The sequence below is a fragment of the Arvicola amphibius genome, chromosome 5 (assembly GCF_903992535.2).
Source record: "Arvicola amphibius chromosome 5, mArvAmp1.2, whole genome shotgun sequence".
Taxonomy (NCBI): domain Eukaryota; kingdom Metazoa; phylum Chordata; class Mammalia; order Rodentia; family Cricetidae; genus Arvicola; species Arvicola amphibius.
The window spans coordinates 101,303,089-101,315,144 of NC_052051.1; the positions used below are offsets into that span (position 1 = coordinate 101,303,089).

The window sequence follows — 12,056 nt, forward strand, 5'->3', positions numbered from 1 at the left end:
GACTAGAGCCTGGGATAAAGCCCTGTAAGCAAACAAGATTGCAAATATGAAGACAACACTTTGGTTGAAATTGAATTTTTTTAATTAACATAAAATTAATTACTTATAATATATTTTGCATGAAAATACACCGTTATTGTAGCTGAATGAACATTCATGTTATGGTACTGTAGGAGACACAAAGACGGTTATAATATGATCTGGAGTCACAAGGAAAATTCCCACGGGAGATTTCATATGAATGAATGATGTCAGCAACAGAAAAAAATACAGAATGAAAGTATCTAAAATGTATACACTGTGTCCCACATGTGAAATGATATTCTGAATGCTTTACATCTATTAGCTGATTAACCCCTTGAAATAATCCTTTTTATATATAAGCCTACTCATGGAGCCCAAAACTAAGATGCAGCCATGTATTGTTTTTACACCAACTTTAGAGTTCCTTCATTTCTTTCTGAAGACCTGAGTAAGCCATCCATAACCACTTCCAGATAATCCCTGTTGTCCATACTTACTTGGGCTCTTAGATGACCTTCCTCAACACAAAAGAAGTTTATTTTAGTATGGAGTGTGTGGAAGGTACTATGGGTATTTCTGCTTTTGCTGTAGCTAAAGATTAAATCCATTAACTTTTACTGTGCCCAAATACTTCACAATGTGCCCAGACACTTATGGGGGAATGATTTACTTGGGCTTACAGTTCAGAGAAAGCAGTCCACTACACTGAAGAAGGCATGGTGGCAGAACAGGCTTCTGTCTATAGCCGTGAGCGTGTGAGGTGCCTTGTTTATAGTGTGGTAGATCAGGAGGCATGAGGAGCCAGCAGTGGAACCAGAGGTGGGTTATCCTTTAGGCTGTGCCTGCAGACCATGCCTCCCACCCCAGAACTAACAGCTGCATGTCAATATTCAAAAATGAGAAAGAGGGGAGGGGTTGGTTCACATTCAAACCAGAACAAAAAGGTTGCCTGAATTCTTTCAGTTAGTGATTTGAAAAGCCCAGGCAACATGTCAAAAGAAACCCTGGCTTGGAAAATCAGAGTCTCTCAGAGACACAGGGTGACCCTGTTGGAACCAGCCCATCTTCCCCAAGGCAAGCAAAACGGCAGTCCCTGTGGAAAGTCAGTCTGATTTTCCCAAGTTTTCTTTTTTCCCAGTCCATTGGGATGTTTCAACATCTACATATAGAATTAATCAACATATTTTTCTGCTGGCAGATTCATTTCGACTTATTTATTCTCGGACAGCTTGACTAGAGCCTGAGATAAATCCCTGAAAACACACAACATTGCAGAGATATGAAGACAACACTTTTGTTGAAATTGATTTTTAATTAACATAAAATTAATTACTTATAATATATTTTGCCTGCAAATACACTGTGAAGTGGTTAAATCCATCTGATTAGCATATGCACCATTTTATACGGTACTTTGTGATGAGAATACTTGCATCCATCAGCTGTACTACACATATTTCATTACCTTGCCACCCTTCTGTGACGGCTCTCTCTACAACTTGCTCCTTAGCTAGAACTATATATTCTTTGACAACATGTTCGAAACCCTGCCTGTCTTTTAAGCACTCCAGGCTCTGGTAATAACCATTCTACACTCTACTTCTGAAATCAACATCTTTCTATTCCATATGTGTCTGAACATGTAATATTTGTCTCTGTGTGTGGCTTATTTCACTTAACAGATTGCTCCCTGAGCCCATCAGTATTCTTGCAGATGGCAGGATTTCCTCCTCCAATGGCTGAGCAACACTCCACGGGGGATGTGCCACTCTTGCATTTATGAGCTAGTAGACACTTAGGTTGATTGCACATCTCCACAGTTGTAGGGGTGTTGTCATAAACATGGGAGCACAGACATTTCAACACCAAACTAGTTTCACTTACACATACCGTTAGATGCAGACCCAGGAATAGAATTGCTGGATCGTGTAGTGATTCTCCTGTTTCCAACTGGGATATCTGCCTCCATGATGGCTGATGTTTCATTTCCACAGCTCTTTGCAGCTATCCTCTTTTCTCCAGGTTCTCTCCCACACTCATTTTTGTGTGTACTGTCTTTTTTGTTTTCTTTTTCAATAGAGATCGTACCTGGCCATGGCTTTCATTTGCCTTTGCTAGATGATCCTTGACACTGAACATTTTATAAACTCTAACCAGTTAGTATGCCTTCCTTCAGGAAATATCTCCTTGGATCCTCTGCCCATTTTTGGTCAGATTTTTTTTCTTACTGTTGAGTTATTTGAGCTCCTTGCACATTTTGAATATTAACCTCAGAATATCTACAATATCACCATTGATACCAATTGTAAGATGTCATTTTCATCAGGAAGATCTCAAATGAAGAGAGTTGATTCGCATCCTAAAAACCATAGCCCAGTAAAAGGTTGTAATGTGTGATGCAGAATTACAGTGTAAATGTGCTAGCCTCAGCTTGCAATAGCCTCGGCTACATTCTGACCTTGAAAAAACTAAACTCAAAGTGAACAGAGATAACACGTTGAATTTACTGTATTTTGTTGCAGCAGCTACACTGGCTGAGTGATGTCTAATTAGCATTAGATAAACTGATGGCAAGTCCTTCCATTCTGGTAATTCCCAGGGGAGATTAGGAAGCACCTTGGGAATTGAGCTGTTTGTGTTCATTAAGCTCATATCACGGCAGAATGGAGCTCACAGTTCAGTGAAGCCAGAGGCACTCTGGGGAATAGTCTGAAACCCTGACTTTACCTCAGAGATCATCTGGAAGACCGGGCTCCTCTCCACCACACAAAGACCCTTCCCGATAAGTCACATGCCCTCCATCCTGTGGACAGTGTGGCCTGCCAAGGTTTTCTGCCTCTGTAGGAACTTACTCAACTGTTGGCTTTTTTTTCTTTTCATCCGTATCTCTATTGTACCCTTGATTTTTCAAAAACACTAAATCAAACCCTAAAATTTTGATAATGGTACAAATGAATAAATAATTGCCAATCAGATAAATGATACGCATACCTCTCCTAATTCCATGAGTATAATTTTATTCTGTTTCCTAAGAGGTTGGCAATTTTGTCTTACTTTTCTGTTGCCATGATAGAAATGTCTTGACTGAAACAACTTAAGGGGGAAAGGGATTTATTTTGGCTCTTAGTTCCTGAGAGATCCAGATGTTACGGTAGAAAATAGACAGTAGTAGGAGCAAGGGGCTAGCCTGTTCCAGCATCAGCAGTCCAGCAGCAGAGAAAGAACAGAAAGTGGGGACAGAAAACAGAACCTCAAAGCCTGCCTACTCCAGCATGACTCCACCTCCTGAGTGTTCCCCGCCTTCCCAAACAGCACCACCCCATGGCAGATAAGGGCCACGTGTTGGAACACATGAGCCTACGGGCAACATTTCATGCTCAAACCACAGCAGCATGGATCACTTATACAAAATTTATCTTAGCAGCGTTTTCTGTGAGTTGATAATTGACCCTCAGGACAGAATCAGGTCCCCTGTCTTATCAAATATGTTAATATTACTCAAATTACAACCCATCTTCAAAAAGACACCAGACATATGGCAAGACCCTGTCTTGAAACAACACAAGAGGAAGAAAACACTGGCTATCATGCTGAGACCACCTCAGCAGAAAAATCAAGTTTCATGTTATGTTTTCATAAATAGTACACTTGTCTTGCATTATTTCTATGAGAGATGTTGACCTGACGCTCCAGATGTGTATGTGGTAAACACCTTCATCCTTTCTTCCCATCAGATATTTTCTCAATGATCTCCGACTCCAGTGGGGTGATGGTGTACGGAAGATACGACCAGTTCCTTCGGGAAGTTCTCAAACTTCCCACAGCCGTCTTTGAAGGTCCTTCATTTGGCTATACGGAACAGTCAGCCAGATCCTGCTTCTCCCAACAGGTAACATTCTTAAGAACCACTTCCTCACACTGTTATTCCCTTTCTGTATGTGACTTCTATGCTCGGATGCCCAATTTCCTCCTCCTGACAGTAGCCTGGGCTATATTTTTCTAACCTTTGACAAATGGTCTTTGATTCAGCAACTAACATATATATGTAGATATGTGTATATATATATATGCATGTTATATGTGATATATATATATATATGATACAGATACTTATACCTGAATAGTAATAATTACTAGTGCTCACTGGCCAAAAGGCAAACATCATGCTAACTATGTCTACTGTCTAATTTAATTTTTCAACTGACCCTATTACAAGGGAAGGCACTTAGTTTACTGCATCTCCAGTCTATTCCTCTATGGAAAAACCATATGTTCATTCCCCAATACCGTACAGTGGTAGTTTCTAAACTCACACCCATAATATTGTTTATAATTGTACAGTCTAAACTAACGAGGCATGCTTTCTCAAGCGGTCTGTTGAATTACAATATAAAACAGAGTTTAAAAATGAAAGAAGTGTGCACAGCAGCTGCTGGACAACCACACTGCTCACCCAGCTAGTGACATCATCTGTCTACATTTATTCGGCCGTCTGCAAAGTTGAAACTCCAGCAAGTGTCACTCTTATCATGCATCTGTAGAAATATAACTAACCTCCTGATGCATGCTGGCATGCATGGCAGGCTGCACTAGACCCTAACCCTGCTCCATGAAGACATGTATAGCAGACTGCACTACATGCTGACTGACCCTGCTCCATGAAGTCATGCATGGCAGGCTGCACTAGACGCTGACCCTGCTCTATGAAGACATGCATGGCAGGCTGCACTAGATCCTGACCCTGCTCCATGAAGTCGTGCGTGGCAGGCTGTACTAGACGCTGACCCTGCTCCATGAAGGTATGCATGGCAGGCTGCACTAGACGCTGACCCTGCTCTATGAAGACATGCATGGCAGGCTGCACTAGACGCTGACCCTGCTCCATGAAGTCATGCATGGCAGGCTGCACTAGACGCTGACCCTGCTCCATGAAGACATGCATGGCAGGCTGCACTAGACCCTGACCCTGCTTCATGAAGTTGTGCATGGCAGGCTGCACTAGATAGTGACCTGTTCCTGTGCCATCCAGACCAGGAAATCTATGAAATTTTCAGGACCCGACCTCTGAATTCAGGTCTTAGGTGCTCTTGTACATTCCTCCACCTCTGCCCTGAGTCAGTGCATTCTCCTCTCATTGACTGAATTTTGGACTTGGTATTTCTTCTAGCTCCATTCTGGTGACCATTGTCCATTGTTTCTCCATCCCTTTTCCTCCTTGTCCTTGTCTTCCTCCCACTCCAAGTCTCTAGAGAAATACTGTTTACTCTGAGATGAGCATCTGAGACACAGTGTTTGACTTTCTCTACCCGACCTTCAGACATAAAAAGACTATATATTCAAAAACTGTCATTAAGATGTTCTCATACTAAAAATTGCTTCTAAAATATCCTAAAGCTTGTCCCGTGACAGCATTATTTGTTTGTTTGTTTGTTTATTCTTAATGATGAGAAATTTATACTCATCTAAATTATAGTAATATCTTAAAAATTGCAGGATCAATTGTAATTTAGCCAATATGATTGAGAAACTAAAGTGGATAAGGTCATCTGAAAAATTTAGAAAGTGACACATGAAAAAAACAAATGCAAATTTATTTTTTGATTTAATGTTTCTATAGCCACAATTTAAAAGGCTGAAATTCAGGGTCAGGGAGCAGGTGCACTAGAGAGATGGCTCAGTAGTTAAGAGCACTTGTTACTCTTGCAGGGGACCTGTATTCAAAGCCCAGCACAATTTCCAACACCCACATAAAGGCTCCCAGCTGCCTGTAGCTGCAGACCCAGGAGATCTGATTTCCCCTTCTAGCCTTTATGGGTACCAGCCACTCATGGGTATGCACACGGACATACATGTAGTCAAAGCACCCATACACATAAGAAATAAATAAATAAATAAATAAATAAATAAATAAATAAATGACTGGAATTCCAAATGTCTTTGAAATAGTTCTCTAGGGAAAAGTCCATACAATATAGAGTGATAACTTTGAAGGAAATTTTACTTTTAGACATATAAATTCTGATATCTTTTAAAACTACCAACTCCTTACTGATACTTCATAAAATATATATCTTAACAACAATATACATATCATCCCAATAGAAAGCTTAAACTAGTTAATGTTATGAAGAAAAACTAAAACTGTCAATTCCTATAGTAAGAGATTAGTCAAGGGATCCAGTGTTGTGGGATATTTTGATCACACTCTTAATACTCCTGAGACTGCCCAGTAAAGTTAGTTATACCTTGAACCAGGGGGCAGAGTCAGTGACTAGCTGACCAGAATTGACCATAGAGAAGTCACCAATCTAGAGAAAATGCATTGGAAGAAAAGATGAGAACGAGATTTTGGGTTTCCTCTTGGTTCTGGGATGAGGGAAGAGGTTCACCTAGTTGCTCCTCAGCCTCTCTGAGTTTCTACCCCAGCCTTTGACTTCTGAGTCTTATAGATAAATAGAATGATAGAGAGTCAATTTAAACCTACATATATCAGCTATGGCAGAGCCGGGGCCTTGGGACCAGAGACCCTGTCATGCCTCAGCTGGAGAGGCTGGTGGGATGCTGACTGAGGCAACAGATGATAATTAAAACATCAGTAGATTCATGTGCAGTGACTAAGACAAGAAAAAAAAATGTCAATCCAGAGTCAGTTATTAGTGAAACACAAGGTTTAACCCAAGATATGGGCCTTGAAAACAGTATACCTCTTTGGGATTCATTATTAAAACTATTATGGGCCTATCCATTTATATATCTTGGTTTAAATTTTCAAATAAAATAATTTTAGAATTTGACAATGTGATTTCTGCTATTTTTGAATTCTAGCAGAGCAGAGATGTGAATACATCAGCAACTAAATATTCAGTGTGTAAGCAATTAAGGAAACCCTGAAGGGAAATCATTTCCAAACAGCCCAACTCCATACAGCCTGGTGTCATGAGGCTCTTCTGAGTTAGCATCTGTGCAGATCTCAGCCCGTTTTCACACTGTCCCTTATCTCTGAGAGGGAGGCTCAGACTCTTCTGGTTGTCTCCTGACTCAGGCCTGGTGCAGAGTTCTGGTCTCGTGCACATTTGGACACAAGAAGCAGTGGATGTCCTCAGTTCTAAACGAGTGCAATGGCAGCCGTGGCAAGTTCTGTTCCTCCCTGGATAAGGAGCTAACTGGATGCTTTCTTTCTTTGTCAAATGACATGTGGCCAGTATATGAAATCAGGTTATTCTCTGACCTACACTTGTACGATTTTTCTTCTTCTGATGCAGAAAAAGGTCACCTTAAATGGCTTCTTGGACACGCTCATGTCAGACCCTCCTCCACAGTGCCTGGTCTGGCTGCCTCTTCTGCACCGACTGGCAAACGTAGAAAATGGTGAGTAGTTACTGCTGCGCCAAAACAGTAGTAAATTGGTAACTTAGACCACCAAGTTCATAGTAATGAAGTCCACGATAGTAAATCGGTAACTCAGACCCAAGTCTATAGTCATGAAGTCCACGGTAGAAAATCGGTAACTTAGACCCAAGTTTATAGTCATGAAGTCCATGACAGTTTTAGGGAAATTTGTTTAGTAAATCATTTAACCAACCTACATCCTGACCCATCAAACCTTAAATACTACAAAGTTAGGAGGATAATGCAAAAAAGATCAAAAACAAGCAAACAGAAACAAACAAAAAAACCACTTCAGCTGTATTCTAACCTCAGTTACAAACTATCTGTGTTCAGTAGAAAGATCCCAATAAAGGACATTTTCAGGGAACTGGAGAGACGGCTCAGCAGTTAAGAGTACTGGCTTCTCTTCCAGAGGACTTGGAGTCAGTCCCCAGCATCCACATAGCAACTGTCGGTAAGCTCAGTTCCAAGGAGACCTGACACCCTCACTCAGACATACATGCAGTCAAAATACCAATGCACATAAGGTAAAAATTAAAAAGAAAGAAAAGAAAACATTCTTAAATTTTTAAACATTTTCTAGGATTTGTTTTAGAGGTGAATTTCCCTTGTTGGGATCTATGACATCGACCATTTTTTCCAAAGCAATCAGCCAGGGATAGGGGAAAGAAATGGCAAGAAAGTAAATGAAAGCAATAAATGATAGCAACTGGCTCACCTTACAGCATGTGTTCAAGGTTACACACGTCCACTAAGCAGATTTATGTTAAAGACAAAAGAGATGTTAATCTTCACTGCTTGTTTCTTTTCCAAAGTAGCTCAGCTTCTAATCCAAGAGCTGTTTACAACTGACATACCCAGATTTAAATATAAAATACAACCTAGGACAGGTTTAAGGAAATTGACACATGGATCAGACTAAAGCCTCTAACTAATGTTTATAGTTTTATTGTCAAACTGAAAATTTCTCCAGTCTGAATAGAAAATAATCTACCCCATGTCTATGTATTGTTTTAATAATTGATAGGGATTAAAGTTGGCTTCGTTTTAAATTCTCATTTGAAATAGTTAACACCTGACTCTGACATCTCTCAGGGTTATACGTTTATCTATTTTGCTTTTGTACAAAGCTTAAAGAATGAATTTATTAGTTCCTTTGCAATTACTAAGAATCACATAGATGCAAGAGCCAGAGAGTGTCTACTGTGTGTGGCCTAGGATGGGTTCAAAGCTCCAGTCAGCATTCCAGAAGGCATCAGGGACCAATCCTAACTCCGTGGTTTCAGCTCTGACTTCTCTGCGCTTCCTGTCACAGGAGATCTGCTTCTTAGGGTCTGTCCAGAGCAGTTCCCTAGACTTAACTCAGGCCTTAGCTTTCGTGGGCGCCAGGGCAGGGGCTCGGAATATCCCTTAGACAGCAGAACGCCCAGAAGGCATCATGTTCTTCTCCCACGTTTTACTTGGTATCATCATCTCGTCTCATCTGTAATACTTTTCTTGCCCAGCTATTCAGATAACTTTAAAAACAAACAAACGATTCTTGTTGTGGCAACTGTTGCTGCTGCTGCTGTTTCAGTATCTTTAGCTTGTGGCATGAAGACAATTTAGATTTGATTATATATTAGCTTCAAATCTCAAAGATTTGACCTGACCAGCTTGGCAGTTCACATTTCCTGGCAAAACAAGTGAGATGTCTCTCAAACACTCTAAGTCAGAACTGTGTTCAAATAATTTGCTCATCTTTTGGAGACCTAGCCTTCTGTCCCGGAAAAGCGCAAGTGTCTTAGATAAAGGCAATGCCACTCATGAAATAAGCCCATTAGCCACTCCATTCCTCTAAATGAACTCAATTCTCTCATCTAGTTTTTATGCTCCCCTATTTCATTTCTTTTTCTTCCTCCCATTTTCTATTTCATTAGCATTTGCCCCTTGCCTACTAAATTCTTAGCTGTATTCATCCCTAGAGCTTCTGTGTCTTCATGACCTCTGCTGGTCTCCGGGAGATTATCTGGAGGAAAGGCCGGTCAGTTTGGATAATTTACATTCTTACGACATAAGAAATAGGGGTCAAGAGAGCAAAGGCATTAAAGAGATTTGTGCTGCCAGAGGACACTTGTTCGTCATACCATTTCATGTGTGCTCCCCATCGCACCCCCACATACATACACACATGCGCATGCTTAGAAAGTGGAGCTCCAGGAATAACCCAAACACTTCTCGCAGTCAAAATTGAACATGGTCTCGAATCACCACAGCACACAGAGGGAAAATAGAATTCCTTGTACGCGGTGTTTCTCTTTAGTTTAGTTCACACTTTTTCCCTCACTTCCTTCCTGCCTAGTCTTCCATCCAGTTGAGTGTTCCTACTGTCACAGTGAGAGCATGATGGGATTTCGCTACCGATGCCAGCAGTGTCACAACTACCAGCTCTGCCAGGACTGCTTCTGGAGGGGCCATGCCGGAGGTTCCCATAGCAACCAGCACCAAATGAAAGAGTATACATCATGGGTAAGTGATGTGCGAGTATTGCCTAGAAGGAGCAAGAAGGTTGAGGGTGGAGCATCGATCAGGTTTCTCTGTTGCCATGAAGACTGGACAGAAAGCGACTCCTGGGAGGATCCCCCAGGTCACAGTTCATCACCGAGGGAGGTCAGGGCAGGAACTAACTCCCAGGGCACAATTCGTCATCAAGGGAGGTCAGGAACTTCAGCAGGAACCTGGAGGCAGGAACTGAATGGTTCTCATGACTTACCTATTTTCTTACAGCACACAGAGCCACCACCCCAAGATGGCATTCTCCACAAAGAGCTAGACATCTCCCACATACACCGTTAATAAAGAAAATGCCGACACGCTTGGCAACAGGTTGTCTGATGGAGGCATTCTTGATGTGGTTTCCTCTTCCCTGGTGGCCCTGACTTGTGTTAAGTTGACAAACAAAACAGAAAACAACAATTAAACAAAAACTAACCAGGACAGATGATGGTGAAATTAAGGGCAAACTTAACTTCTGTTCCAAGATCCTTTCCCCTTCCCTGCCATTCCTCATCCTACTGGGGTCTCTCACTGTTTGTATCTGAGCCAAGTGTGGCTTTCTGGGACTTAAAATACTGGAAGAATCAAACTGTTTCTTCTCAGGATATGGACAGGTCAATACTAATCCACTCAACAGAAAGGTGGGCACCTCCAGATCAGTCTTATTTTACTGTACAGTATGTGTTTTAGTAAATTTCCCTTCATTTTGTTTCTATGCAAATTGGTAAAAAGAAAAAATACTTTATGTTTTTATCCTGAGATCCCTGATTTCTTTCAAGTGTATGACCAGATAAGAGATGAGAATGTGTGCATTATAAAACTGGTGCAGTTTTGAATTTTTTTCAAGGAAGGGAGAGGGAAATTTGTGATTTTTAAAATCATCTTTTCATAATGTGAGTGGTTAAATATTTTGTATACATACTCATATTGTGTTTCTTCCTAAGGAGACATGAATGAACATCTTTCTACCCAATGGGAGCTGGTCTGCCTCCCACTGCCCTCTCTAGAATGAGTTCTCCTCTTCCTCCTCCCTTCACACTTGTTATTCCTCCCATCTGGGATGACTCTCCCGTCCCCTGAGATTTCCTCAGAGGGTTCTAATTGTCTCGTAAACCTCAACACATGCTTTCCAACACAAGGACTTTTTCCCTTCAGCAGGGACTTTGTAGCAAGGACTGGGTAGCCTAATGGCTTGTTCCAGCAGTCACTTCCTCTATCAAACTTCCCGACTCAGAGGACAGGCACTCAAAACAGAGTTCTCCAATAAAGGAATCAATCAAGAAATCAATGAATGAATATTTAAATGGAAAACATTTTAAATTCCTCTGATAAAATGTAAGAGAAAGGTTGTTTTTATTCTCTTTGTAGAAATCGCCTGCTAAGAAGCTAACGAATGCATTAAGCAAGTCCCTGAGCTGTGCTTCAAGCCGTGAACCTTTGCACCCCATGTTCCCAGATCAGCCTGAAAAGCCACTCAACTTGGCTCATATAGTGTGAGTATCTCTCACCACAGACGAAGATGTGTTTTCCTTCCCTCACATGTGTCCAGGGCATTCCTATCAAGAAAAGTGCACGTCTTTTGTCGGGTGCCGAGTTTTAGTTATCCCTTTTTCTTTTGTCTAGCATACAAAGAAATGTGGTTCACTGTTAACTTTTCATATATACACCATTATACTCTGTTCCCCCATGGCCCTCCTCTGTATCTCTTTCCCCTTCCTGCTGGTCCCTTTCACCCAAATAATCCCCCTTCTGTTTTCATACACACACACACACACACACACACAAGCTTTAATTTTTTTAAATATAAAAGCAATATAATGCTGGCATAGGCCAAAAACCCACAAAACCAATATAAAACCCACTCTGTAGACTATAGCTAACTTACTTTTTACTTTTTTAAATTATGCTTCAATAAATAAGTCAGGGGAACATTAACAAGGGGAGTATCCCAAGGGACCAATGTCTTAAAGTGATGACCCGCTCAGGACCTTTGACATAAAGCCTGCTCTTGCCCTTGGCATCACCAAGGAGACAAAACATCCAAGTTGCTCACGAAGGAGCACAAGGTAGAACGAGTCTGTGCTGTGTGAACTCTGCGGAGTCACACT

At 41.2% G+C, this 12,056-nt stretch overlaps 1 protein-coding gene across 1 annotated transcript in view; it reads left to right on the forward strand.

The window, feature by feature from the left end:
- Dtna (dystrobrevin alpha) overlaps window positions 1-12,056 on the forward strand; it is a 266,220-nt gene that overhangs the window by 197,428 nt on the left and 56,736 nt on the right. Inside the window, exons 7-10 of the mRNA XM_038329659.1 lie at window positions 3,759-3,913; window positions 7,287-7,392; window positions 9,755-9,921; window positions 11,317-11,441. Coding sequence (XP_038185587.1) covers window positions 3,759-3,913; window positions 7,287-7,392; window positions 9,755-9,921; window positions 11,317-11,441 — 553 coding nt within the window. The remainder of the gene's footprint in view (window positions 1-3,758; window positions 3,914-7,286; window positions 7,393-9,754; window positions 9,922-11,316; window positions 11,442-12,056) is intronic.